Raw genomic sequence first — 26331 nt, 5'->3', positions numbered from 1 at the left:
CAGAAAGCTAAACAAGCTAAACAGGCCAAGTTTCTGGGTATTAACTAGGTTTGACTAGATTGTGTAGACTTGGACTAAAGAGACAATAAGACTTTTCTTATTCACATAATTAATGTGGATTAAATTAAAGGGACTAACTTTTCCTAGAGACCCTGCTTTTTTCCCCCCGTGATAGAACTCTGGCTTTACTCAGTATCTGTGGCTCAGAACTCCATCCTGTTGTACTGTCCCATGCAGGAAGAACATTAGATAAATACCCACCAGAATGAGAGAATGACACAGCTGTTAAGCCCAACACCTGTAATTAGGCAGAAATTGTAAATTCTGCTCTCAGCTCCAGAAAGCACATACTGTTTAATTGTTAAAGCATTTGAGATTAGGACCCAAGTTTCCAGATGTATTATGCTCTCTCACACCCATACCCTGTTCCCTATAACCGCAATACTCAAATGCGTGCACTACTATTCCCATGTGATCCTTACTTAACCTCCAAACTAGAATTAAGTCAGCAATTAAGAAAAGGACATAACTTGGCCTACAGCAGGATAATCACAACTAGCCACCAGAATGCACCTGTTACTGTTATTTTAAGTGGGACTGTTTACAATCAATTACAAGGATACCAAAGATTGTTTCAGTAATGTAAACAGCAGCCAAAGATACACAGCTGTGCAAGAGTTGTAACTGCTATTCTAAAGCAGCAGTGAAGGGCTCAGACACCATAAATCATGCCTTATTCCACACCTTCAGATCACTTCTGACAGTTTTCCTTCAGACATGAGAACTTAATGTCCTCAGTAACTCAGCAAAGTCACAATTCATCCAAGTCAGTGAAGAACTGGCATTTTAACAAATTATACCTATCTATTTCCTCAGCTCAGCCTTTCTGCCTACTTAAACAAGGGAATTATGCATTTTTCTCCTCAGATTATTATACCCACGTAATTCCAGACTCAACCAAGGGGTTTTCCCTTGCAGTCACCTTGCAGCCTGTGCAACCCTCTGTGGCACCGGTTCGGCAGCCACCCGCTGGGGACCTGACTGCTTGGGTGACTCGGAGCGAACGAGAGGTACCAGGCACCTGTAGGCGCCAGCCAGCCGATACCACCGGAGCTGAGCGGTACCGCTCTCTCGGGCTCCCCGCGTCCCTCCAGGGGGAATGGAGGAGAGTGGCCAGGACCAGGGGAAGCTTCTGCGGGAGACCTGGACTCGGCAGACAGCCGGGCTCTCCCCCAGGGGCACCAGCCTCACGGCTCCCCTCACTCACCGCCTCTGTGAGGAACAACCGACGCGGCCGTTAACGGTCGGCGGGGCGCCGTGAGGAGCTGTGAGGAGCTGTGAGGAGCCGCGAGCACGCACGAGCGGCCCGCCCTCACCGCGTCACAGCCCAGGAACCAGCCGGCGCGAGACTGCCCCAACCACGTGCCGGCGGCGCGCGGAACTTACTGAGGAGCCCGGGCACCATAGAGTCGCGGAGGAGGGCGCGGCGAGAGCGGCCGCGCTCGCCGGGGCAGGGGTGAAAGGTCGGGGGTTCCGCCGGGGGAAGATGGTGGCGCCGGCGACGCTCCGCGTGGTGCGATGCGGCGGCAGCAGCCTCCATGGTGCCAGGGCCGTCTTCTCCGCCGACTCCAAGTAAGCGGGGCTGGGGCCCGGGCGCCCCGCCTTTGGGCTGGGGCGGGGGGGCTCCTGAGCTCTGCGGCGGGGGTGGCTGCCGGCCGGTGTCACCGCGGCCTGTCGCTCCTGGGGGGCCCCTCTCCCGCGGGCGAGCGGGGTAACGGCTTTCCTCCTCCTCCTCCCCCGCCAGGTACCTGCTGTGCGCCTCCGGCGACTTCGTGAAGATGTACAGCGTGGCCACCGAGGAGACCCTGCGGCTGATGGGGGGCCACGCTGACCTGGTGACGGGCATCCAGCTCAACCCCCGCAACCATATGCAGGTCTGGGGGGGAAGGTCTGGCTCTGGGGGTGCCGGGGGCGCTCCTGCCCCCGCCGCCCGGCTTGCGTGCCTCCGCGGGTGCTCGGGGCTGGCTGGAATTGGAGAACGGCCTGGAAGCAATTATAGCGTTGTTGAGCTAATGTTTGTCTGGAATCTGCCTGGAGTGGTAAATGTTATATCTGTTTTCCACCAAAAAAAATTGTGAAACAGCACGGAGCTGGTCTGCGTCCTGTATTTTTGATAATTCAGCTGCCTGGAATGGCAGTTCCGCTGATCAGTCCTTCAACTTTCAAGCTGTGATTTTATGTAAAAACTGACTTTGATATATTCCTTTAACTTACATATTTTATTTTCTTTTCCTCAGCTATATTCTTCCTCTCTTGATGGCAGCATTAAGCTGTGGGACTTCATGGATGGGATTCCCATTAAAGTATGTTGAGTTATTCCTGTTGAGCACGCGTCCAAATTATTCTTGACCCATTGGTAGTAGAATAAGGATTTCTGCAGCTCTTACTGCAAGTGCGCACAAATCAGTCTGAGATGTGTCGTTCTGCCATTAACGCTGCCTGAAAACCGCCTGTTTGTGGCAGTAGCAGAATGTGGCAATTGGTGTGACATTCGTGGTGATGCAGAATTGTTTTGGGAAAAAGATGGGACATGTACTGACAGACCGACTTTGCTACTTGCTGCAGTTCAGAGCCCAGTGTAGCTCTTGGAGTGTGCTGGAGTTTGGGATATGCCCATAGGAATCGACGTGATGGCTTCAAAATGTGGGCTGCTAACTGCCCTGTTGCTCCCATTTTTTGCTAAATAGAGGCACTTCCCTGTAGGTGGGCCTTCTGTTTTGTATTAGGGGTAAGGTTCCTCCAGGTTTTTCAGTATATCTGATGCCTCATATTTTATCAGTACTGTTTTAACATTTGTGTTAGTCCTTGATAGAATAAAGGTATTTTTATTTGTCTTAGAATTGAGAATTTAAATTAATACATCAAGGTTTCTTTAAAGCACACGTGTTTTCCTTATTGTAAAAACTTACCATTATTCACTGTTGAAAACTGAAAAGTGTAATAATTGTTGACCTCCTTCTCTTTTTTTTTTTTTTTTTTTCTACAGACTTTCACTGTAGGATCCAAACTTCTGGCACTGTATGCACTTGCTAGTTCTGAGGACTCGGTGTTTGTTGTAATTCCAAAGAGTGGTGAAAGAGGTACCGTATGATAAGCATCATCCTTGTCGTCTGTGTCATTCTGTGTCTGAGCTACTGTCATGTCAGTGAATGGTATGCTGCAACAATGTGCTTGAATATTTTAATTTTGAAAATATTTCTTAATCCTATGACAGATGTCTGTAGTCCTGCATTTTATACCTTTTTTTTCTGTTTTCATTCTATGACATCTATTTTTTTTAAATATTTGTCTAGAAGAGTGCCTGTCTTCACCTTTCAAGCACGTACTGCATGTATCTGATGTTGTAGATGCAATAAATCTTTAAACAGTGCTTGGCATGATATAGGGTGTGCTACAGTACTTGAGACTACTCTTCCACTTTAAGCAGCATTAACATAAATAGACTTCTATTTAACAGCATGCCTAGATATTTTTCCCTAGAATTTTGTATGAAATAAATATAGCTTGACCTTACTATACTGTTACAAATGTCACTTCAGAGCAAGAACAAATATTATGCAACTTTGCTTGGTTTCTGCTTACAGCTGCACTGGTATCCACTACCTAGTTTTCAAGCTTCAGTGCTGTTGTTTGAATCAAAATATCTGAAACAATTATTTTTTGAAAGTTATTACAAACGTTTTCAAACTCAAAACAAATATTGGAAGGTACTAACATGTTAGTTTTAAGGTAGAAGGGTTGTAAATCGTCCTTGCAAGGGGCGTACATAAACTTGTTCATAAAAGCCTTCTGATAATGGATTTTCTTTGGTCAGATACGTTCCAGCTGGTCTCAGTTAAGCTGACAAAAGCAGCAGGCCAAGACTTGGAAGCCAGGGAGTTGTCGGTGGTTTTGGATGGCGTGGATGCATCACCAAAGCATATTGCATTCGGAAGAGAAGTATATGCACCTTTTGTTTGGTTTTGGTCTTTTTTTTTTTCTTCTGTTGGGTGTTGGTTAGAGGGTTTTTTCCCCCTCTCAGATGAACTGTATGCTGTTTATGCTTTTATACAAGGACAGCAGCACTGAAACAGAATTGAAATTACAAGAATCTGTGTAAGACCTATGCTTTCTTTTATTAAAATAAAAGAAACAACACTTATAATAGGAAAACATTTACTTAACATCACCTTATCTTCAATTTTAAGTACTTTGTTTTAAACATGATTTTTTTTTTCTTTCATGTGGAAGAACATAATTCGTATGTCCTAAGTTGTTGTTTTAATATAACAGGGTGAATATGTGGCATCAGTGAAGGAGGTTAATCTTCAAGTTTATTTTTTTAAACAGAAACAGTTGAACAGGTAAGAATGAAAATGTCAGGCATTGATTCAGTCTGATACACCATAAATGTTTGTTAACTTGCGATGTGTGCACATGTGGGGTTTTTTTAATGTGTGTCAGCAACCATTCTGTTTTATGCTGGAGGGGATGTAGCCAATATCTAAGAAGTTTCCCGTAGAGGCAGACAGCAGGGTGCTGCAGTGGCATTGGTAGCTTATGTTTTCAGCTCAGGCATGTTATTTTTTTCAGGTAGATGCTTAGGCTGATGCTCGACTGAAATGAGTGACGTAGTTTGGTCAGGGCCAAAACAGGTGGGGGAGGAAGCGTGAAAGGAGAGAGAGAAGGAAGGAAAAATCTTTCAGCTCAATTGAAGGCAAAGAACTAATGAAATAAAAGAGAAAAATAAGTCTGTTGCTATTCTTTTGGAGGGTGCATGCAACTATAACAAGTTGGAGATGTTGAATGCTGCTGCTCAGAATTATTTTTATGTGCATTAGCTGATCCTTTTGAAGCTTTAGTTATATGAATTGTTTTTTTGTTTTTTAAACAAAGTTACCTTCTTAACTCTTAAAGGTTTTCTGTGAGTACAACGAAGACAAAAAGTGGAAACAATCACTTCACTTGCATAGCGTGCCATCCCACAGAGGACTGTATTGCAACTGGCCATGCTGATGGAAAGATTCGCCTTTGGTATGCACATTTTGATACATCTGTGTGCCCTGTAAACTGAATAGGAACAGGAATTAAGTAAAACCTGAGCAAAGCAGTCTAATTCGTCCTTAGCTTTCCCATTTTCAGAAGTCACAATGAGCAAAGAATGGCAAGCCTTGTGCACCTGCAGTACTGACATTGACTTCAGGGTACAGCATCAGTTTAATGTCAAATGGGAAAATGTTCCTGTTAAGCTGTGCTCTGCAATCTAAACTCTATTTGAAAAAATAATGCAGGAGCTGCTGAAATAACTCCTTATGGGCAAGTAGAGTCCTAGGGAGAGCACGCTAGTGGAACTGTGTGGTTCAGAACAGTATGCTGGCCAAGTCGCTCTGCAGCGCTGAGTTGCTCAGAATGTGTCTAAGATGCGCGGTGTGTACGCGGAATGCTCTGAAGACCTGCTGGCGTGGTTCCTTCCCTTCCTTTGCATCACTTGAGCATGCAAAAAAATGTAGTCTAGAAGTTAGAGGAGAGGATACTTGATTAAATTCAGTATTTCCTTTCGTTTGCTCTGTTGTTGACGATGTGCTTAAAGAACTGTTCTGTTCCACCCCACATAGGAGGAATTTCTGCCACAAGAAGGAGTACACATTTTCCACACTGCACTGGCATCATGACACCGTCATGGATCTAGCTTTTTCTATGGAGGGTGAGTAAAAAAACCAAAACACAGCCCTCCTCCCTTCCCCCCAGAACACCCAAACAAACCTGTCAAAGTCAAACAGTTGCAGCAGGGAGGGAAAAATCAATAGAAGTTTGAGTTTGTCCACTTACAAATAAATTAATTTATAGAATTTTAAAAATGTCCAGGAAGGATCTGAAATAAAAATGGAAGCAGTTGTTATTTTTTAAAATATTTTGATTGGTATTCATAATGTCAAATATCTACCTTCTGTGGTAGAATGTAAAATCTAACCCCTCCTTTTACCTTTCTTTTTTCTTTTTTTTTTTTCCCCAGCCCCCTTCATCAGTAATACTGATGAGTTCTTGCCAGAGTCTTACTTGCGTCCAAATAAAATAAGCCAGTCTTGTCCAAGCTTAAACTTAGTGGCAAAAACACAGTTAACTTTTATCTGAATTGTGTGATCTGAACTATTCTCCTTAGGATATTTCTTACTGCAAAGTACTTCTGATAGAAGACCAGTTCAGCTATATTCTAACACAAATACTCGCTGATTCAGAAAGTAATGGAATCTACTACTCCCAAAGCATTGTTTAAACTTTGCTGTAGGCACAAATTCTTGCTACTTAATGCAGGTTTCTCTAGCAATATAACATGGGATAATGAGAAGTATATCTATGTGTATTGCCCAAGCTAGATACGAGGAATAATTGCTTTGTATGTGACAGTTTAAGAAAGGTTTTTGAGAAACGTTTGTCTGTCATTGCAAACACATATGCTGATGACTTTTTTTTTTTTAAACAAAACTTATAACTGCATTTTTATTACCGGAAAAGGAACCCGCTTGCTGAGTGGTGGAGTTGAGTCTGTTCTAGTTCTGTGGCACAACGAATCAGACCGTCAGAAGGATTTCCTTCCTCGTTTGGGATCTGCTATTGAGTACATCTCCATGTCATCTGATGGTGCGCTCTGTTGCACCTTGCATACAGACAACAGTAAGCCAAAACATGTTTTCAGTATCACTTAATGCAAAATGGAATGCAAATCTGTATGAACTCTTTGTTAATTTCAGATTAATTAACTAGATAACTACAAAAAAGTTCAATATTGACCTGAAAGAACAGATGCTTGAAGTGATCTTTTGCTCTTTCATCATTTCTGTGAATTTGCCTGACAACTGCTGTAACTTGGCTTTCCACCTTGACGTAGGGGTGTCCATAAATAGGGAAAAGATAACGTTTATAGGATGAAGTACAGTTGGTTAAGGTCTCTTCCCCACCACAAGATGCGGTTACGTTGCAGAAGCCTTTTGCAAGACTCTATCTGCTTTTCTTTTCAGGAATTACAATAATCAACAGCAACCTAAGATTTTGCAAAAGTATCCAAGGGCTAATCAAAAGTAAGTGCTGTAAAATCTATCCTCCACTTAGAGGGCAGAATGTTACTTCCCATCTTGGGTCATTTCTCATCTTATTTTTGTTTTCCAGGTACGGATGTCAAGACTGGTCTAGTGGTTGATCCTAGAACCAAAGCTTTAGTCCTGAATGGAGAGCCTGGCCACTTGCAGTTCTATTGTCTCCAAAGTGACCAACAGCTGTTCAGTGTAAGTTGGACGGGCTTGTACTAAAACTTATTCAATTAAGTAAGTTATGCATCAGAATTTATTTGAAGACTTCATATGGCAAACAGGAAAAAACCCAACAGCTGTACCGCGAGACTGGAGTCCAAGCTGAGATGTTTTCAGCTTTATCGCAAACTACTTCTACTTGTTAAGTGTAGTTGAATGTTGACAGTTGAATAAATACTTCAAAACAATGTGCTGTTCCTGTTAAATGTAAAACATTTCTAGGTAAAATCGCTCTAAATTAGCTTTTTCTTCTTCTTTTTTCTTCCTTCCTAGGCTTAGCATTATCGTGGAATGTACATGCCCTAATTACGCTTCCCCTGCATTTTTTTGAATGTCATAGCCCAGTCAGTTGTAATCTGTGCTTTCAGACCATCCTTTCTCTATGGTTTTATGAGTGATATCTCTACATCTACACTTGAAATTTGAAATTTAATTTTGGTCTTGTTTTGCAGTTGGATATTGTACAACGACAATACATTCATCAGGCAGGTTTAAACCAAGCTGACCTGGTAAAAGTTGCGTTTAGTGCACAAGGCAAGTGGTTAGCAACAGTAGAAGAGAGAGAAGAAGTAAGTGACCCTGAGTTACAGCTGAAGTTGTGGTTCTATGATGAAGAAACACAAAGGTAATGATAATAGAGCTGTCCTTCAAGGTGTCAAAATCTATCTTAAGTATCACACAAATATTTACACATGCTTTGTCTTGCAAAGTTTTTCCAAATCAACTAATAGAATTCTAGGGAAGACCCTAGGGAGAGTTTATCATGCATGCTACGTGCATTTGAAACAACATACAGAGTTTAAGTAAATACAGACTGGACGTAATTGCCCTGAGTTTAATTTATTTACATTAATCAGACAGGCTATTTTAACCATGGGATTTAAATTCGCATATTTACTTGGTATTAAAAATCATGGACTTGACGGAATGGTTCTGTATATTGTTCTGTTTTCCCACCTCTGTCTAATTCCTCATTAATTGATTAGTTCTTTTAGGGTACAGAAGATTCTGACTTTATTGTTGATTTTTTTTTTTTCTTTAGCTAACTTACACATCTGGTTCATACACTTTCCCTGGTTTTCTTATGTACCAAAAAAAAAAGCCTATAAATTATTTTCTTAAAGAAGAAACAAAGTAAAATAAAAGTGGTCTGTGCAGTAGCTATATGACTGGTTGTCTAAATATTGGAAGGACTGACCAGAGTTCAGGCTGAGTATTTGAGAGTGATGCTTGCTTAGTGATAATCCTTTCTCAGGGCTAGGCTGCAACCTCTCTTGCTGTATGGAAGTGATTAGGGAAATCCGATCTGTAAATGTGATACCGTTTAGCTATGTAATTAGACAGAATTTTCTGATTCCTCTTTTCCCTGCCCTTTCCAGAATCATCTTAAACTGAAATCTTCCACAAGTTCAAAGTGAAATAAAATAGCAAGCTTCTGTCTTCTTTTCCTATAGCTTTAAGCTGAATACTAGAATAAATATGCCCCACGAGGACCACATAACATAGCAAGCTTCTGTCTTCTTTTCCTGTAGCTTTAAGCTGAATACTAGAATAAATATGCCCCATGAGGACCACATAACAGACATGTGCTTTCGTGACATGGATGAATTGGAAGATGACTCTCTGATATTGGTAACATCTGGCAGAGATTGTGTGTTTAAAGTCTGGGTGATGGTAGAAGATACTGATCCAGAGGGTAAGTATGATCAAAACATAACTTACTTCCCACTTTGTAACATGCTATAGAAATTCTGACCCTAACTTCACCCTTTCAGAACTGGGTTCTCCAGTCCCATGCATTTATCCGTTTCTGCTGTTGCACAGAGTATTGCGTTCTCCTGAGCACCTTCTATGGTGGAGTTCTCTCATAGTCTTGCAATATTATGGATTGATTATGGAGGTTCCTGAAATAGCAAAAACCTTCCCGAGCCTGCTGCAGAAGGGGATGGCAGCCTGTGTTGATTGTTTAAAGGGTTGTTTGTGGTTTGATTTTTCCATGCTGGGAAAATGGATTTTTGTCATTCCTCTGGGTAGTCTTTTTATTTGGGACTTCTGCTCAAGGGAGCAGGATGCAGCAATGTGTTACTCTGGTTTAGTTGCCATAGTGTAAAATAATAGCACTTTGCCATTCTGCAGCTCCACCACTTCAGAGTTCCTTTTGTGAACGTCCTTCCTTCCCGTTAGATATCTGAATGTCCTAGAATGGGTATTTAGGATCCACTTCCAAGATACCTAAGTAACTAAATCTCACCTCTCAAAATGCATGCTGATGTTCATTTGTTTCAAACAGAACGTCTGAAGGATGTGTATTACCCAAAATACAAAAGATTTCCCCCTTCTTAATTTCCTTAAATGTTATTTCTGTGCCAGGCACACTTAGGTGAGCTGGGACCTTCCTGCCACTTGCGTGTCTTATCTTTTCATGTTCCCAAATACACGTGGTGGTGGTCTTGCTGAACTGCTTGCAGTTTAGTAACAGGTTTGTGTTTTCATGGGCGGGTGAGAACATGTTCACAAGTACTTTTCAACTACTGAGGTTTCTATTTGACAAACTTAGGTTGCCAAATTGACTTTCTCTTTCCAAGCTGTTTGCTCCTCAACAGTGGGTGCTCATGAGAAGGAAAACAAAAGCCTGTATTCATTTACTAGGATTTATGTATATATTTACTTAATAGCAACTCCCTCAATGGGATCTGATTGTAAATGATTCTAAGCCTAGATGATATCTTAACGAGCAGATACTTTCATCTTGACTACAGTGTGGGCTGGGGCTGAAACCTAATGGGGTCCCTTTCCTTCAACAAGGTAGTTTTGTATTTGCCGACTGGCCTCATCAGGGGTTTTTTGTGTGTGTGTGTGTGTTTTTAAGTGACCATACAGAGTTCTGTTTCATGGCATGTGTAAAAGTACAAATTAGTGTTGACTTCTGTGGTGTATTTGCCCAGTGGGGCAGAGTAGGAATGCTCAGGTAGAAAGACTCAACGTGCTGCAGGCTTCTGTGCAGCAAATATTAATAAAGTAACTAGTTTTGATGTGGAATATCCTCTGGCATGGTTTTATTTGCAGCAGATCTCTTGGTGTGCCTCTAGATGGTGCCATGCAGTTTCAAGTAGTGAATTGTTTCTGGCTTTTTTTACAGGCAGTTCTTTTAATCATCAACTCATAGCCATTATATAAAGGATATCTTAGCATAGGGTGAACTTATTTTCCTTTCTTTCTTCATCCTACTCGTATGTTTCAAAAGCATGCTGTACGAATTTGTTTAATGTTATATGGTAAGTACATCACTTTGCTTCTGTTTGTTTTTATAGTAGTTATCGCCAATGGGAAAGGTATCCCACCTGAATGCACTGGCAGCTTAACCAAGACAAGGAAGTGTGCTGATGGGTCACTTCATGATCCTCAAACTTTATGTAAATGAACCATGAGCTTTGTTGGACACAAATGCAACCTGTGTTCAAATTTTTCATAATGCTTATGTTCTTGCTACAGTTTTAAAAGAACAGTATGTTTCAAAACGCTAAATGTTGAATCTACTTCAGTATCTTTTTTTACCTGACATCTGCCTATTTGAAAGCACAGTTAACATAATTGGTAGAGTAAACATGAACATTGTACCATATCAGCCTCAGGATTCACTGTTGAGATGCAAAACTGAGGACAAATGGAAAACCTACTAGATGTTTCTTATACTAGAACAGGGCAGATTCTCTGTACCACTTAAAAATGTAAGCCTCCTCAAACAAAGCTCTCCTGCTCGCCAGCCTGTTTTGCAGCCCTAATACTTGAATTCTTTCTTCAGGTATAGGCTTGAATTAACTACCTTGTTTATTCAATGCAGCACAGCAACGTGTGAGCTGGAGCTGTGACTTTGTAGGCAGCTACCACAACTACCAAGCTACTAACTGCTGCTTCTCAGAAGATGGCTCTTTGCTTGCCGTTAGCTTTGAAGAAACTGTCACTGTATGGGATTCAGTTACTTGGGATCTTAAGTGTACATTTTGCCATCCACCTGGAAAAATAAGGTATGTTTTTCATCTGGCTTTTTATGTCTGTTTTGAACTCTTGGAACAGAAAGAATCAATTCATAGTAGTCCAAGACCTTGTCTATGTTCATATAAACATTGAGTTTAATAGTCTTAAGTTCACGCATAGAAAAAGACTGTAAAATGGCTTTTAGGTGGCTGGTAACTTGCTGTTAAAAATAGTAAGATCAAGCTTTGCAGTTTCATCTTCTTTCTTATAAGTCCTGTACCTCCCATGCTCAAATCTGCATCGGTGGGCACACAGTAGTGTGTTGATAGCTGTTCTCTTTTTCCCCATTACTCTAGGGATGAATCAAAGTACAGAAAAGTATAAATATAAGAAGTTTGTGCTTTGTTCATGTACATATGCATACAAATAGAAATAATAAACCATAAAGCCATATTGACCTTAACTGCATTATAAAATATGTATCTTGATCCTTGCTAACTTCTGTTGGAAAATCCGTATTTGCGTGGCAGAATATCCCAGCATGCTTCATTGTGTGCTGTCATGGTAAGACATCTTGAAGGTTTAGATACTGTTCTGTTGTGTAAGGATAACGAGGAATGGCAGAGGTTGATGGTAGAGATAAAAGATAGAGATGCAAAGAATAGAACAGCCTTACTGTGCAAGTATACAGCAGTTTCTGATCCAGGTAAAGTATCATTTTTCTCATGATAATCTTGGAAAAATAGGGCAATAGGTGACCTCAGTGGTTCATCTACTTAATATCTGTGCCAGATGTCTGTATCTAAACAATTTCTGAAACAGGAAGATGCTATAAACCTACCGTGGCATTCTCTTTCAGTGCTAAGGTTTTTCTAACTGCTTCTCAAACTTGTTTTTCAAAGTCATTAACTGCAGTAATGTTAGAGGTACTTCATATACCCGTTTCCAGGAAACACCTAAAATGAAAAGCAAAACATGGCATGGTCGCAATATTTTAAAGACATAAAGAATCACAGAAAGATACAGAGATTTCCCGCTTCCATGGTTTTTTGTGTGTATGTGTGTAAGCTTTTCTTTCATGTGATGAAGTCCAATTTATTGATACTGGTCCTCTAAGATTAGAAATTGAGAAACATGAGTCTAAAACTGGTCTGCAGGAAAATTGTGGGAGGTATGTCAGCAACATTTTTACTTTATCTATGGAGAAGACTTCCCTTGACAGCTTGGCACAGTGGCAAGCTTTTTCCAGGCAGCTGCTTCTTTTGTAGCCCTTACTATATGCTAAATTAAAAGGAAATCAATTATTCTAGGACTGTATTAGTTGCATAACTTCAAAGGGCTATGTTTTAATAGAGAATGCTTAGAGCAATAATAGGAATTCTTTAAATATGGAATTTATTTTCCAGTCCCAATGTGAACACTTACTAGTACTGATGGGTTTGTAACTTTTTTAAGTGCTTAAAATCGCTCCTTGAAAGCGGAATGTTGTAGGAACGTGTAATCCTTATAGATTTATACATACTTTCAAATCTCCCAGACCTATCTAGTGGTTGTGTGTGAAGTTTCATGCCACTACAAGTGAAAGCAAAAAGCAAACTTCTGATTTAAATATCAGAACTAAATCTTAAATGAATGCTTTTGAGACTTGTGAATCATTACTACATAGAGAAACAAAGATGAAATCTGAAGGTCATTAACTTGTTTTGACTTTTTACCTCTGTAGGAACATCTGCTTTGGGAGACTAACATGTTCCAAGTACCTTATTGGAGCCACTGATTATGGCTTTCTGTGTTGCTGGAACCTGCTCAGTTGTGCATGTAAGATCAGCTTAAACGTATGCTGGAATGGTAACGTTTAACACTTGAATTTCCTGTGAAACCTTAAAATAATTCTAGTTTGATTCTAAGTGAAGCTGCACGCCTCTTCCAGAGGTTAAGGTCCGGCGTGTCGTTCCCATTTGACCTTTCATTTGGCAAAGTAGTGTGATAGAACTGAATGCCGCCTTTTCATGTCTGGCTGTTGCTGTGTTTGCTTTTCAGTGGAATGGAGTGCCCACCTCAACGTCTTAGTTCTGCAACCTGATCCCCTTTCAGAACATATTGCTGCTATTTCGTGGCTCTCAAAAGAGTCCAGCTGTAAGTACAAAGGTTTCTTTGACAAGTAATAGTCAGTGGAATTTAAAACTGTGAAAGCTAATTTCTAGAAAAGGTTTTCTTAGAATTCAGCCCCATGAAAGCTGTAAGACAGACTTGAGTCTGTGTTTGCACCTGTGGAAAGCTGAGCCATGTCTGACAGTAGCAGTCAGTAATGCATGCTGGTTCCCCATCTCTTCTTCCAACAGTTAGTTTGTGGTACAGGATACAGCACAGCATTAACCACATTCTCTCGGTGAGGATCTCGAATGTTCTTGACCCTCTCCTGTAAATACAAACCTGTGGTTGAACTGCTGAACTAGCTATGTTCTAGAGCTTTGACTACAAATTAGGGTTACTCTTCCTAGAGCTGTGGTTCTACAGAAGAGTTAATTTCCAGGTACGTTCTCTGGATTGGAATACTGTGAAAGGTACCTTCTACTATGCAGTAGGGTTATCCAATTATAATTCCTGCAACCTAGTGCTTAAAGGCAATCCTGTCCAGCCCTTACTGGCTGTGATACACAGGGCTTTGACAGCTATCCAGAAAGGTAAAAATTTCATGATTTACAGAGAAGACATTCTTGGTTTTCCAGTGTTTGTGTTTAAACCAAATGAGCCGCGGCCAATCTATATCCAGAGAAACCTTTGTAAAGAAAAGATCCAGCTTGCTGCCTTTGTTCCAAGAGACGAACCTGAAGTGATTGGCTCAGAAAAATACCTTTGGCTGAGAAGATCCCAATTATTTTTTCTTACGGATACACAAGTAAGAAATAGTGATTGGCAGGTGGTTCCTGGGGAAAAAGTATTTTCCTGAATGTGGATTGACATAAATTCAGAGTTCTGTTGTTGAGTGTAAGAGGTTTGGGTTTTTTGTTGGGGTTTTTTTTGTTATTTCAAGGCAGCGTAAGCCATGCTTTCTTCTTTATTAAAAGCTTTCAACTGCCAAAACAGGTTAAGTTCAAAATTGATTATTTACTGGCGTTCTACTGCTGATAGTTTCTGCTGCCTTGTTCATAAAAGAAACTAGATAATTTGGGAACGTTGCTTATGCGGTTTCACTCAAGAAGCTGTATCGTTGCTGATTATCCACGTTTCATATGATATTCCATTTTCCCTCTAACGTGTGGGTGGGTGGGTGGGTGTTTGTTTGTTTGTTTGCCCAAAAAGTCTATAGAGATCCTCTAGGTCCATTCCCGCTTCCTTTCAGTCTCTTTATAAAATAAAGAGGAAGAAATGTGTTTGCCTCTTCCACTTGACTGACAAAAGCTTTTAGGCCAGTTGGAAGCTTCTGTAGGCAAGGTATGGAAATATGGAAAGCAAGTTTCATGTACTGTAACTGTTACATCATTCTGTATTTTAGGAGCTAATGACGCTTAGCACAAAGTCGCTAGAAGAAAGGCTTACTCCGTCAAGCAAACAGGTACCTGTTACAGAAGTTCTGACAGAGATGTACAGAGCAGCTCAAAATTCTGTTGGAGTTGTTTGTCAGATTCCAGTTCCCTTGTGTCATGAAAATGCTTGCCAGATCTTTACATGGAGTCTTAGGCCCTTAGCTGAAGGGGCAGTAATCTGTATTTGCTTATTTTTTGGCAGAAGTGCTGTTTGTAAAAACCTTTTAAAAAAACCTATTAGTAAGCTCCTCCTTTTCTTATTTCCCCCTGAACAAAAAAATGATACTTTTCTAAAAGGATTCAGGTTACACAAATGAAGTAAAACCACTTGATGTTTGAATAAGCTTTGCCTTATCTTGGTTTCTTCAACACTTGGAACCTTGAGTGTAGCCCGAACTGCGCTTTCTGGTGCGGATGAACAGTTGTCAGTCAGTTGTGACTTATCTGGGAGAAGGAATTTCAAAATTACGTTCCAGTATGTACTTCTGTGGAGAAGTAGTCTGAGAAATTCAATCCTTTAAATTCATGTTGAAGAAGAGTTTCATACCCACTGAACAGAATAAACCTGTAGCACTTGATTGATTTGGTTGGTTAGATAAAATAGGTCAAAGTAGAAGTTAGGATCTTTCTAATACAAAATCCAGTGGGAATGTGGTCATAAGCAATCAGTTTCTTTGGAGGGTGGGGAAATACTTTGGTACTCAGATTAAGGTATATTTATCTAGGAAAATGCCAGAAGGGAAGTTGCCATGTTTTGCTTCCAGTTGCATAATTAAATCACTCAGCAGATTATCTTTTAGCCATAAGTGGAATCTGAAAGCCATACTTAGTTTTTCTGGCACATGCACCAATGTCCGTGTTGGGAATTTAATGGGTACATCAACCAAGTAAAACGTGGTATCCTTGAATCCAGATCCTGGAGAGTTTTATTACCTCTGTGCAGGACTGTCTTGGGATGCCTGACAGAGAATGCGTACAGAGAGCCGTATGGCTCAGTTGAGTTAAATTCGAGTGCAGAATTTTGTCACCTAGGTTGATTCTGAATTTTGGTAACTCAAAATGAGATAGAACTTAGATTTGTGACACTAAAATTCTACTTAAAACTTTCACCTTTTTCAAGCTGGTAGTAGAAGAAAGTCTTCCTGTGACCCCATTTAGCTTGCTGTTGGGAAAGCACAGACGTCAGCAATCACAAGAAGGTACAGACCTCAGAAAACTAGTTGTGCATAATAAGCATGAGCAAGATTCACCTGCTGTCAAAGAGGTAGGAGTAATTACAGTAAGTGTACAAACAAAATACTGACAAACAAAAGCTTTCTTAAAGCTCCTGTTTTATCTTTTCAGCTTTTACACACTCCAGCACATGTTTTGCCATCTGCTTCCTTCCTCTGTCCTATATTTATTAATTCATTGCTCATCTCCAAAGAAAACAAAAGGTAAGAAAAATTGAAGAACTCTCCTCAGTTATTAAAGTTAGTTTAAATTATGTACATCTTTGTTTAAAGTGTAAAAGCAGTTTTCCAAGGCTCTTCATTCTTCTGTTGACATAAGTGAGCAGAACACTTTATTGTGGCAAGATTTTTTTTAAAACTATTCAGTTTCTGGGAGATACAGGGACTGGCTGTTCAGTCTATTGGGTCTTTTGTTGCTGTTGTTTTTGCTGTTGTTTGCCATAATGTGCTCGTACACAAAGTGCTGCCTTTGGTACTCAAATGTTCTTTATGAATTTAACTTTATTCCAGGGTTTTAATGTTCTTCATGGTATTTTTGGATAAATGTCAGATTCTCAACTTTATTTGATATTATGATGACTTTCTGCATGATTCTTCGTTCAGGTTTCTAGATACACCAAGAAGTTAGTCCTTAGGTTTAATCTTAACAACTTGTTTAGAACTCAAATTTGATTCCTATTTAAGCCACAAACTGACCGTATATTGTGAACAGAGTTAGCTAAGCTTGTCTTGCAATGCATTAATCCCAGGGTAGTTTGATAGGTACTTAATGTATTGCTTGTTTCTCTGAGATCGATGTGTGCTTCTAGAAAATGAATGCAGTCACAGGGGTTATGACTGCACTCTTGTATTAAGATTAATATCTTTGCTTTGGTGTAAATGACAATAGATTGCACAAAAAAAGCAAGCAATTAACTCTTTAAAGTGTTACGTGAAGCTCTACCAAGCCAGAGATGAAAATGCATCATTGGTATCAGCTACCATTCTGAATTTGCAAAGACCAGTGAGAGGATGGTTTACACTGCCAGGGTTTGCCCAGAAAAAAACCACCAGTTTGAGCAGTTCTTGCACGTGCGTTTGTATTCTGCCACAGCAGCAGTATAATCAATTCTGCTACGCTGCGTTGGCTGGTATTGCTAGCTTCCTTACTGGATGACACAAGTAAAAAGTCTTTTTGCCACATCAGCAAAACACTGGCAAAAATCTAATACAAGGAGTATACAGAAACTTGCATGTAGCTTCAGTATGGAAGAATTTTGGAGTTTAGTGGCCTGTGTAAATATTTGCACGTGTAGAGCTTGTACTTTGACACTGGTAATTAGTATGGCTGCATACTCAAAGTTGCATATAAGAGCTGTAGGATTGAGCTCTTGAAGAATGACAAGAATGTATCCATGTATAGATGAATCTTCTTACTCATGTTAAATCACTTTATTTTCCTTGGCAGTATAATAATAATATGTAATACATGTTCTACCATTTACATTTTGTGAGTGATAAATAGTTTGTATTCAAAATGATTTTTAATGAGATCCAAAATATTTATACAAGACACTTGAATTAATGCTAATAATTACCACATTGTAAGTGGTAACTGTTCTATATAATTCTTTGGAAGCGTGCTTTCTACTTCAGCACAAGTTTAACTCTTAAAGTCAGAAGGGAGCAGCACTTTCAGCACCTCCCAATGTTTTTTAAAAAAAAAAAAAACAGCCAACCAACTTTTTTTTTTTGTCTTTTTTCTAGTAACACTCTAGGTATTGTAGCAATTTTTAAGACCAAGTGACCTTTTTCAGATTTGAAAGAGAAGAATGGTTTCTTGAATACTGGCTCATCTACCAGGGTAGCCAATGTTTCTAATCCTGTAGGAGTGTGAGATTCTGACTTTTTACATAATTCTGAGCTACCTGTTCTGACATTATGTATTATATTTGGAGAAAGAAAAATACTTTAAGCTTACTTAAAACAGAGGACAGCTATTTGAAAAATGGCTTATAATTGAGATGGCAAGAAAAGCATAGTCATTTGTAAGTACCTGAGAATAAAAAAATAAAATCTAATGTTTACTTAGTTATTTGCATATCGTGCTTCTCTCCTGCAGTATGTGATACTATAGTGTGTGCAAGTATTCATTAATTTCATTAATTGGGTTGTTTCCAATCATCATACAGTGCTGAAGAAGTTGCTGATGAAGTAGAAATGGAAAGCGAAAAAACAGATGATGATTCAGATGAGGAAAGAGACGTTACTGAAATGGAACAAGAAGATACAAGTCCTGTGGAATTATTAGGAGAGATGACTTGTAAACTGTCTAAAGCCCAGGAAAAAGAGCTACGAAAAATAAGGAAAATGGACTACAGTTGGATATCAGCTTTCTAAACAGATATCATGTGGGGGGTTTTATATTGTAAGATAAAGCTTTGTGGATTAAATATTAGTATATTGGGGCTGCTATGGTGAGCTCAGTTTTATTAAGCGGACAAATAAACTGTAAAAGACTCTGCTACTCAAGTACTGCTACAATGCACCTCTTACCTGTGCAGGTAGGAGGGGAGGGTGGAGGTACACTGTAGCCCCTGTCTGCTCAGAGGCAGGCTGAGCGCAGGTGAGATCAGTCAGACCCTCCATCCACAGGGGGCTGGATCCCTGAGAAAAGGAAGAGCTGCCTTTTAGCCAGGCCAGCTCCTTCCCCTGAAAGGGTGCTGGCTCTGTAAGGGCCCAAAGAAAGGGGGTGCCTCAGGGTCCACCCAGCTCCTGCAGGGCCAGGTCAGGAGCTGTTGACTACACTATGCGGATGCGGCTGTTCCCTGAACCTTGGCAAGCCCTGCTTGCCAGTTTGGACCTGCCGAGCGTGTCCTTGTGACAGCCGAGGACAGCGCTATGAGCAGAACTGTGTGATCTTTGTGTATAATTGCCACAGGCAAGAAGCTTCCAGAAATAAAAAGCCTTACACACTTATCTACATGCAGTACATGAAGTAACACGTACCAAATCACGGTTGAATAGGGACAGGGTGCTCATTTCAAAGCAAAGACCACGTACTCTAGCACACGGCAATCATTTGTAAACAGCCAATGCACTGAAAAGAACTTATTAAAAATAACTCTTGAGTGCTGGCTGAACCTAAGTCAAAAATCAGTTTAAAATTCATTGTTATAGCAAAGTAGGAAAACTAGTGCACTGGTTTTGTCCTGTAACTTTACAGTCCTATGGATCTCAAAACACGAACATGAGGAATACTGCAATAGGCATTGCTTCACATAAAGAGCCTTACTTAGAACTTGTTTCATGCAACTCAGAGTGAACTATCCAATGATAGCACATGCTCTTTATATTTCCTTCTACTCAGACATAAATGTGAAAAATACATAACTTATTGTTACAGTTTCAGACTAAACCAGTTAGGGTTAACTTCGTTACTTGGCAGCCAAGGGCTTCTGCAGCTCCTCATACACCAAAGTTACATACCATAGCCCTTCAGCCTATTTATTACAACTGTGAGTCACAACATCTTCTTCTATCGTAGATTACTTGCATACTAATATTACTATGAATTTTAAGGAAAGTTCTTCATATTTTAGGCATTTTGGTTTACTGTTTATAGGCCTTGGTATGACACAAAAATACTTTAAAACCTGTAAAGGTTTTTCAAAAATTGTTTGCCTGAAAGGTCATTTATTTTTTATTTCTCTCTCTCAAACTTACAGGGAGGAGGAAAACACAGTAACTGTCATAACTACAGCCAGCTTTTTGCTTTTGTATTTTTCTCACTTTATAACAGCTGTTTAGATAACCTTTGGTATACGTAGCTGAAAAGAAAAATCACAGCTCCCCAAATATTATGCAATTTTTATTTCCATCCCTCTTATCTACAGATCTAGAACTGATACAGCCTTTTCAGAACCTTGGACCCGATAGATTTTTCCCTAAATGAAAAGTTTCAACAGAACAAATAGGGAAAACATGTTAAGACACGTTTTGACAAATGTGACAAATTTGTCAGACTGACATATGACAGCCTTTGAAAACTCGGAGGTTTAGACAATAGAAAAAGATTAGTAAACAGATCGGTTTTTTAGCCCCCTCAAAACATGCACTATACTAGGAAAGACACACTGGAAGGTTTTTGTCTTCTTTTGTAAATAACATCAGAGTTCAGCGCTCTGGAAAAACAAGTGCGAGTTGAGTATCAACGTGATGTATATGCACGTTGCTTCAAAAACGCTGGCAGCATCAAAGCCTGGTATTGTGTTATTGTGTCAGCAACACAAGTGCGGCTTTAAAGGTAAGAAGGAAATATCAATATTTGTTAGTGTGGGGTTTTTTAAACTTCACATTTCTTGTGAAAGTGAAGGGCTTTACTGGAAAATAACCAGGTATGAACAAGAGAATTCAGATGCAATTCAGCATTTAAATTCACAATTTAATTTGGTGCAGTAGAGCAGTGTGTTAGGAATCTTCATCAAGAAAAGATGTAGTTGTTAGAGTTACATTTTCTAACCTTTGTCTTTACTAAATTTGTTTTGCTTTGCACAATAACAAAGGGAGTCCTCACTTTGTAGTTTTGAGTGTATGTTTTTTCTACTCAAGCAGGAAATACATTTCTGGTTAGAGTTTTACTACATTTAGTAGGAACATTCTGACCAACCTTTCTGAAAACGTCTTCTGAAAGACTGAAAAAATAGAGCAATTGCAGCCCTCCCTCTGACCTCTTCATTGTTGTAACTCCTCTGTCTGTGCCTGCTTTGGAATGCTTTATTTTAAGAACAGTTGTTTTCTGCTGTTCCTCAATATGTTTTGGTTTGGTTTTTTTTTTAAACCTCAGTGGCCATGAAAGTTCTCCATATTTACTGCGCTGCCCTAAGTCAAATCTTAATTTGATTTTTTGGCTTCTGCTTCTTCCTTCTAAAGACTTTATAAGGATTTTATTATTCTTTATGAGAAAGATTTGACACGAAAGACCGTAGAAAAAGAGATTGAACTTAATCTCGCGATTCCAGTTTCATGATAAATACAACAGGTAATAAAATGGTCACTAACTATGGGTGCCTCGTGCATCCCCACAGGACAGCGAGTTTCACAGAAGCAGTCACAGCTTTATTGAGGCTGAGGGACAGACCACACAAGGAGGGCAGCAGCCTAGAAGAGGAATTGCTTACTTCCCAAATCTTCCACTCAGACAAATGGTCAGATAAACACGAGGACCTGAAACTTCAGCAGCTATGGAAAGCATTATAAAAAATAAATAGATAGGCAAGGCCTTACGAACTACATCATGGTAGTGGATTTGACTGAGACACTGCTTCCCTGTGACACCGCTCTAAACGCAGAGGAGAGGTGACCAGTAATTTTAACCCGCTGGTTCCAGTCAAGCTGAGTTCCACAGAGACTGAAAATCACTGCTGGGCACAGGTATTTCGTGGCCCCAGACTGGTTACTCGTAAACAGCAGCTCCAAAACACACCCTGGTCCTTGGTGGGCAGACTTGGCAGGGAAGCTGATATTACTGAACTGCTGCCTATATTTTTTCAGTTGTTCAAGAACAGGGGAAAAATAAGAAGTGCAATTGTGCAGCATGTTTTAGCATCACCTGGATCTTTGTATTTCACATGTATTTCTGCCTAACAATCATTTGGCTGTCTGATCTTGGGGAGCCTCTTTCAGCTATCTCAATCTGCCAAAGCCCAGTATGCAGCAGTGAGCCTTTTAAAGCATGTGCTAACAGCCAGAATTAGAATCAGCAGAGAATAGGACAGAGGAAAACCAACAACAACTTGAAATACAACTCCAGGGACTTCAACAGACCCTCTAGTCCACCCTCCTGCCCTGAAGCAGAATAACTGAGGTATACTTATTCCTGACAGATATTTGCCTAATTTTGTAAACCTCTGATAAAAGTCATGCTATTGTCCATGTCAGCTATTCAATGCTTACCAATTCCGACAGTCACAGGTTTTCCTAATAAAGGAATCTTTCTTTCCTGCAACATTTCTGTTCTGTTCTTCCATGTTTGTTGTAAACTTCTTTGCTAATAATCTTTAGGGAAAAAATGAAAGCATGCTACTCTGTTTCCTTTAAGCAAAAGATCATCTCCTTTAACCTTTCATTTTTGCTTTTCCCTAGGCCCTTTGAAGCATCGGAATTAACCTCCAGACCTTCTTTGGGCTAATTGCTTCACATCAAATATTGTTCTGACTGATTTATCATAATTTCAAGGGCTTTGTCAGCATCATTTAATACCAATAAATGTTTCTGGATAGTCCTAAAGCCCATTCTTTCTCTGTTCTGGCTTGTATTCGTTGTTGATTACCCTAAGTATCAGTGCAGTCTTTTTTGGTGATGGCAGAAGCAAAGGCAGCAATTTATACCTCAGCTAACGCCGCAGCATTACACAGCAAACACCGCTTCAGATGCGGAATCTCTGCAGGGCAGCATTCTCTGTGGATATCCCCATTCAGATCGAACGGTGCGGGCATTAGTTTTGGCCTCTGCACAGCATTTCTTCAGGGAGTTCAGTAGTAGATTATAATTACGTAAACTGGAATTTAGCCAGGGCAGCAGGGTCACTCACTTCTAAGGTTGCAAAAGGCATTTAAATAATACTCTGAACAGCTCAGGATTTTAACTACTTCAACTTAGCACATGAAGGGGAGAACTTGTCACAACAGAGTATCTTCACAAGAAGAAATCATTATCGGATGGCAGAAATCATGAATAAAATTTGTTACTGGAAAGCAACTCAGCGTGAAATCCTGACTCTTCAGAAATCACTGACAAAGCACCCTTTGACTTTAGAGTCCAGTCACAAAAACATCTAACCAACAAGATAAAGTACTAAATCTTAAAATGCTGCTATAAACAGTGTTCTGAGTGGTATGTTTGGTTTGAAAGTGAACGTAGTCCAAGCTACTTACGAACAGTATTAGGAAGAAATTCTTCACAACACACCGAATAGAAGCCCTTTAGGTAAATCACATAATGTGGCTGTAAGGAACAGTTACCACACAGCTCTGGGAATGCGCGTATCAGCAGTTTCTGAGGTTGCAGGTTTCTCAAATGCTTTGAACGCGTAAGCGGCCACCATGGAAAGAAGCATTCCCACCTTCCAGCTAACATTTGCTGCTGGCTTCTGCATCGCCTGTGCCAACACAAGCTGTCATTGCCTTTGTGGGGAACTAGGCTGGGGGAAAAAATCTGGCTTACAACGAAAGCAGATAATACACAAATAAATAGTTTAAGATGTTCACAGAACTACAGCCAAGTTCGACCGAGAACAGGGAAGGACTTCTCAAGAGGTTTTTGTATGCTCAGGAGATGAGGTTTTAATGTCATACACCCAAAATCCCACTCCCTTCTCACAGGGAGTCCCTTGTGCTAGGAGAGCCACAAGCACAGCTAGAGCGTTCCTGAGAGGCGTGCGTTTGGTGTGATACACGAGACACCTCCGCTCCAGCGCGGCAGCTCCCAGGTTCCCCTTACACTCTCTTCCTCCTCTGCCAAACGAATGGGCCCAACAAACAAATGACAAATGTCAAATAACGTAGTGGCCTGCAGTTCAAAGAAAATAGTTAGTTTGATACTAGCATGGCATTAAACTATTGAGGGGGAATCTTTTCTTAGCTTCTAAAATGAAATCAGTTATAGAATTATGAGGGTTTCTAACATCATTATTGGAGCCATGACCTTTGTCCTCTGTTGACCTTCACAGATACAGCTGTGTTGCTAAGAATTAGGCTTATCTTTCAAGAAGAGACACTGCAGCCATAAACAACTCTAATTTCTTCCTAAGAGCAGGAACAAAAGAATGGGTTTGGAGATAGAAGGTGCTACTCAGAAACGCAAGATTTTTTTTTGCAGATTTTTCAAAATGGCTTTCTTGTACTGCTAACTCTTTTATTTTAAAATAGCACATAATTTAAATTACCTCAGCCATAAAGCTGGTTATCAGTTTCTGTTATTGATGCCTCACCTTCTGTTTGTTTGCAGTGCTACTTAGTTTATTATATTTTTAGATTTGAGACTGTGATCAAAGCTTCAGATATCTTGGCTATTTTATTTCCTTTAGTGACCAAAGGAGTTTTCATTTCTTCCTCAAACCAGTATAACAAGCCAACAAACTCACTCCCTGACATTATCTGAGATGACATCTCTTTCATTTTTAGCCACCTACTTTACAAATAATAAAGAAAAAGTAACTTGGCACTCTTCTAAAGTTTGTTACTCAACAGCAATATACACTTTTCCCCAAAGGCGAACGCTTCTGCAATGAAAGGTTTTGTTCAGGTTAAGCTTCCCCTGTGCTTTGAGCTAAGGAAGAAATACAGGGAAAGCGGAGAGATCTTTCACAGTCCTCTTACTTCACCACTTTGAAAATGTAGCTTTATGTACCATGTAGTTCAGGGGATTAATTAAAATTATGTTAAAGATGACTTTTCAGTATGAAAGACAACTAAAGAAAGATATCAAAGACCTGACTTAGAAGAAGAACGGGAGTGGGTTTGCTACCTGCTGTATGCACTGCAACCCATCAGGAGCACACGCTCTGTTGCGATCAAGACTGCAAAGACAATGAAGCACAAGTCCCAAATCGCATCGCTTTAGTCTCCTTATTTTTCACCTGAGCTGACAGAGGCTGCAGATTGCTCTATTTCCCATGTCACTTCAACATCATGGAAAGAAAAAGCTAAAAATTTAAACAAAAGTAAAAAGAAGTGCATATACTCTTACTACAAAGAGACTATTTAAGCCCTGAAATACCTCATACTGAAAAGAGCCCTTTTTCGATTGGCATAGTGCAAATGAAACCTGGATTTCTGAGAACTATCACATATGCTAGGAAAGGAAAATTTTCATAGTGCTCGCTCCATCAGTCAGTACAGTATGTTATTTCTGGACTGCATATACTCTGAGTAGACTCGGGATACAGTGTCAGTTTATCTTTCCTTTTCTAGCTGATCTCAAGGATTAAATGGAAAGAAAAACTCACATCACTTGCAAAATAAAAAACCACTTCTAAATCAACTGGATTAGATGAAGCCAGAAAACCACCCTGCATGCACATCAGTGCAAATCACCTGGAAGCAATAAATAAAAGCTTTCCAGTTAACCAAAAAAGAATGTTCCAAAAACATTTCTACTTTGAATAACGCATTGTAAGTAGAACTACTTATAAAACAATTAAAGATGGGCTGGGGTATACAAACACGGAGGTTTCCTGCTGCCCTTCTCAGCTCAGTAATAAATCAAGCCACTCACATAGCTGAGGCAAAACAATCCAGTAGACCTCGTAGCAATGCTGCAAAGATATATAATATACATACATATATATATGCACTTGAGACCTCAACTTAAAGATAGGTACCAGTTCAAATACAGACATTTAAAAAAAAGCACGCCTATTTCCAATAAAAAAATATTCTCAAGCAGTTTTTCAGACTAAATACATCTGTATAATGCATAATACGGAAATCCTACATCCAGAGAAATATATTTTAAGCAAGCTTAGCTCTTTGTTACTCAGGAAAGACTGAATCTACAGAGACTCAAAGGTACCTGTGATCAGATTGCACGAGTAGTGTCAGCAAGAGAAGGAACAGCAAAGGGGAACTGATTAAAAAAAAAGAGAAACATGCCTTAAAGCTTAGGAAAAAGAAAACCAAAAAGGTTCTACGCACAGCAGTGTTGCTAGTGTTCGCATAATTTTGTGGCTTTGGGTTTCGCTTGATGTCCAGCGGCTACTTTTCATCTACCTGGAGCATTCACGTCGCTCTTCCATATGAATTCGCTGGTGCCAAGCCGCAGGCTCCTCTTCAACAGGACGCTCATGGTGACTCTCTCCTCTTACCAACCACTCATCTCAATTAACTTTCTGTAGCGTAACCTCTTGATCCAACAGGCTTAAAACTGACCAAAGGGTTCAAAAGTTATTTGGAAGGGGAGGGGAGGGAGATGCACACAGAGAAATTGCAGAAAGTTTCATTTTTTCTAATGGAACCAACCTAGAAATCAATTCTCTCCTTTTGTGTAACTCCCTACTAGTCAATCATGCCAAGTCAGAGACGGCTGCTCTGCCTTTCCCCTGTACTCACCCACTTGGCCACCTGCGGTTCCGGGCGATGGAAAGCGATCCGGATGATCATGCACTGATGCACAGGGACCAGAATCTCTCATCAAGACCCCACTGAGCCATGGACTTTAAAAATATATTCAACAAAAAGAAATCTTACAAATTTAGTCTAGATTGTAGTTTCTAAG

At 40.1% G+C, this 26331-nt stretch overlaps 1 protein-coding gene and 1 long non-coding RNA gene across 2 annotated transcripts; one reads left to right on the top strand and one right to left on the bottom strand.

Moving 5' to 3' along the window:
- Positions 1-1439: 1439 nt before the first annotated feature.
- Positions 1440-18588, top strand: WDR75 (WD repeat domain 75). The gene is made up of 21 exons (XM_054830234.1): positions 1440-1632; positions 1805-1934; positions 2298-2363; positions 3047-3140; positions 3875-3999; positions 4333-4403; positions 4957-5073; positions 5655-5743; positions 6553-6711; positions 7056-7115; positions 7204-7319; positions 7796-7968; positions 8876-9039; positions 11185-11368; positions 13042-13136; positions 13359-13454; positions 14048-14217; positions 14815-14874; positions 15966-16109; positions 16190-16281; positions 18249-18588. The coding sequence occupies exons 1-21, from the start codon at positions 1547-1549 to the stop codon at positions 18454-18456; spliced, it is 2499 nt and encodes an 832-aa protein (XP_054686209.1). The 5' UTR covers positions 1440-1546; the 3' UTR covers positions 18457-18588.
- LOC129208077 (uncharacterized) lies at positions 11531-26263 on the bottom strand. The gene is made up of 3 exons (XR_008577670.1): positions 25752-26263; positions 12160-12274; positions 11531-11670 (listed from the first exon to the last, which is right to left on the bottom strand). It is a non-coding gene; the product is annotated as an uncharacterized LOC129208077 (long non-coding RNA).
- Between the last annotated feature and the right edge of the window lie 68 nt (positions 26264-26331).

The sequence above is a fragment of the Grus americana genome, chromosome 6, assembly GCF_028858705.1.
Source record: "Grus americana isolate bGruAme1 chromosome 6, bGruAme1.mat, whole genome shotgun sequence".
NCBI lineage: Eukaryota > Metazoa > Chordata > Aves > Gruiformes > Gruidae > Grus > Grus americana.
This window is presented reverse-complemented; position numbering and strand designations above follow the sequence as displayed.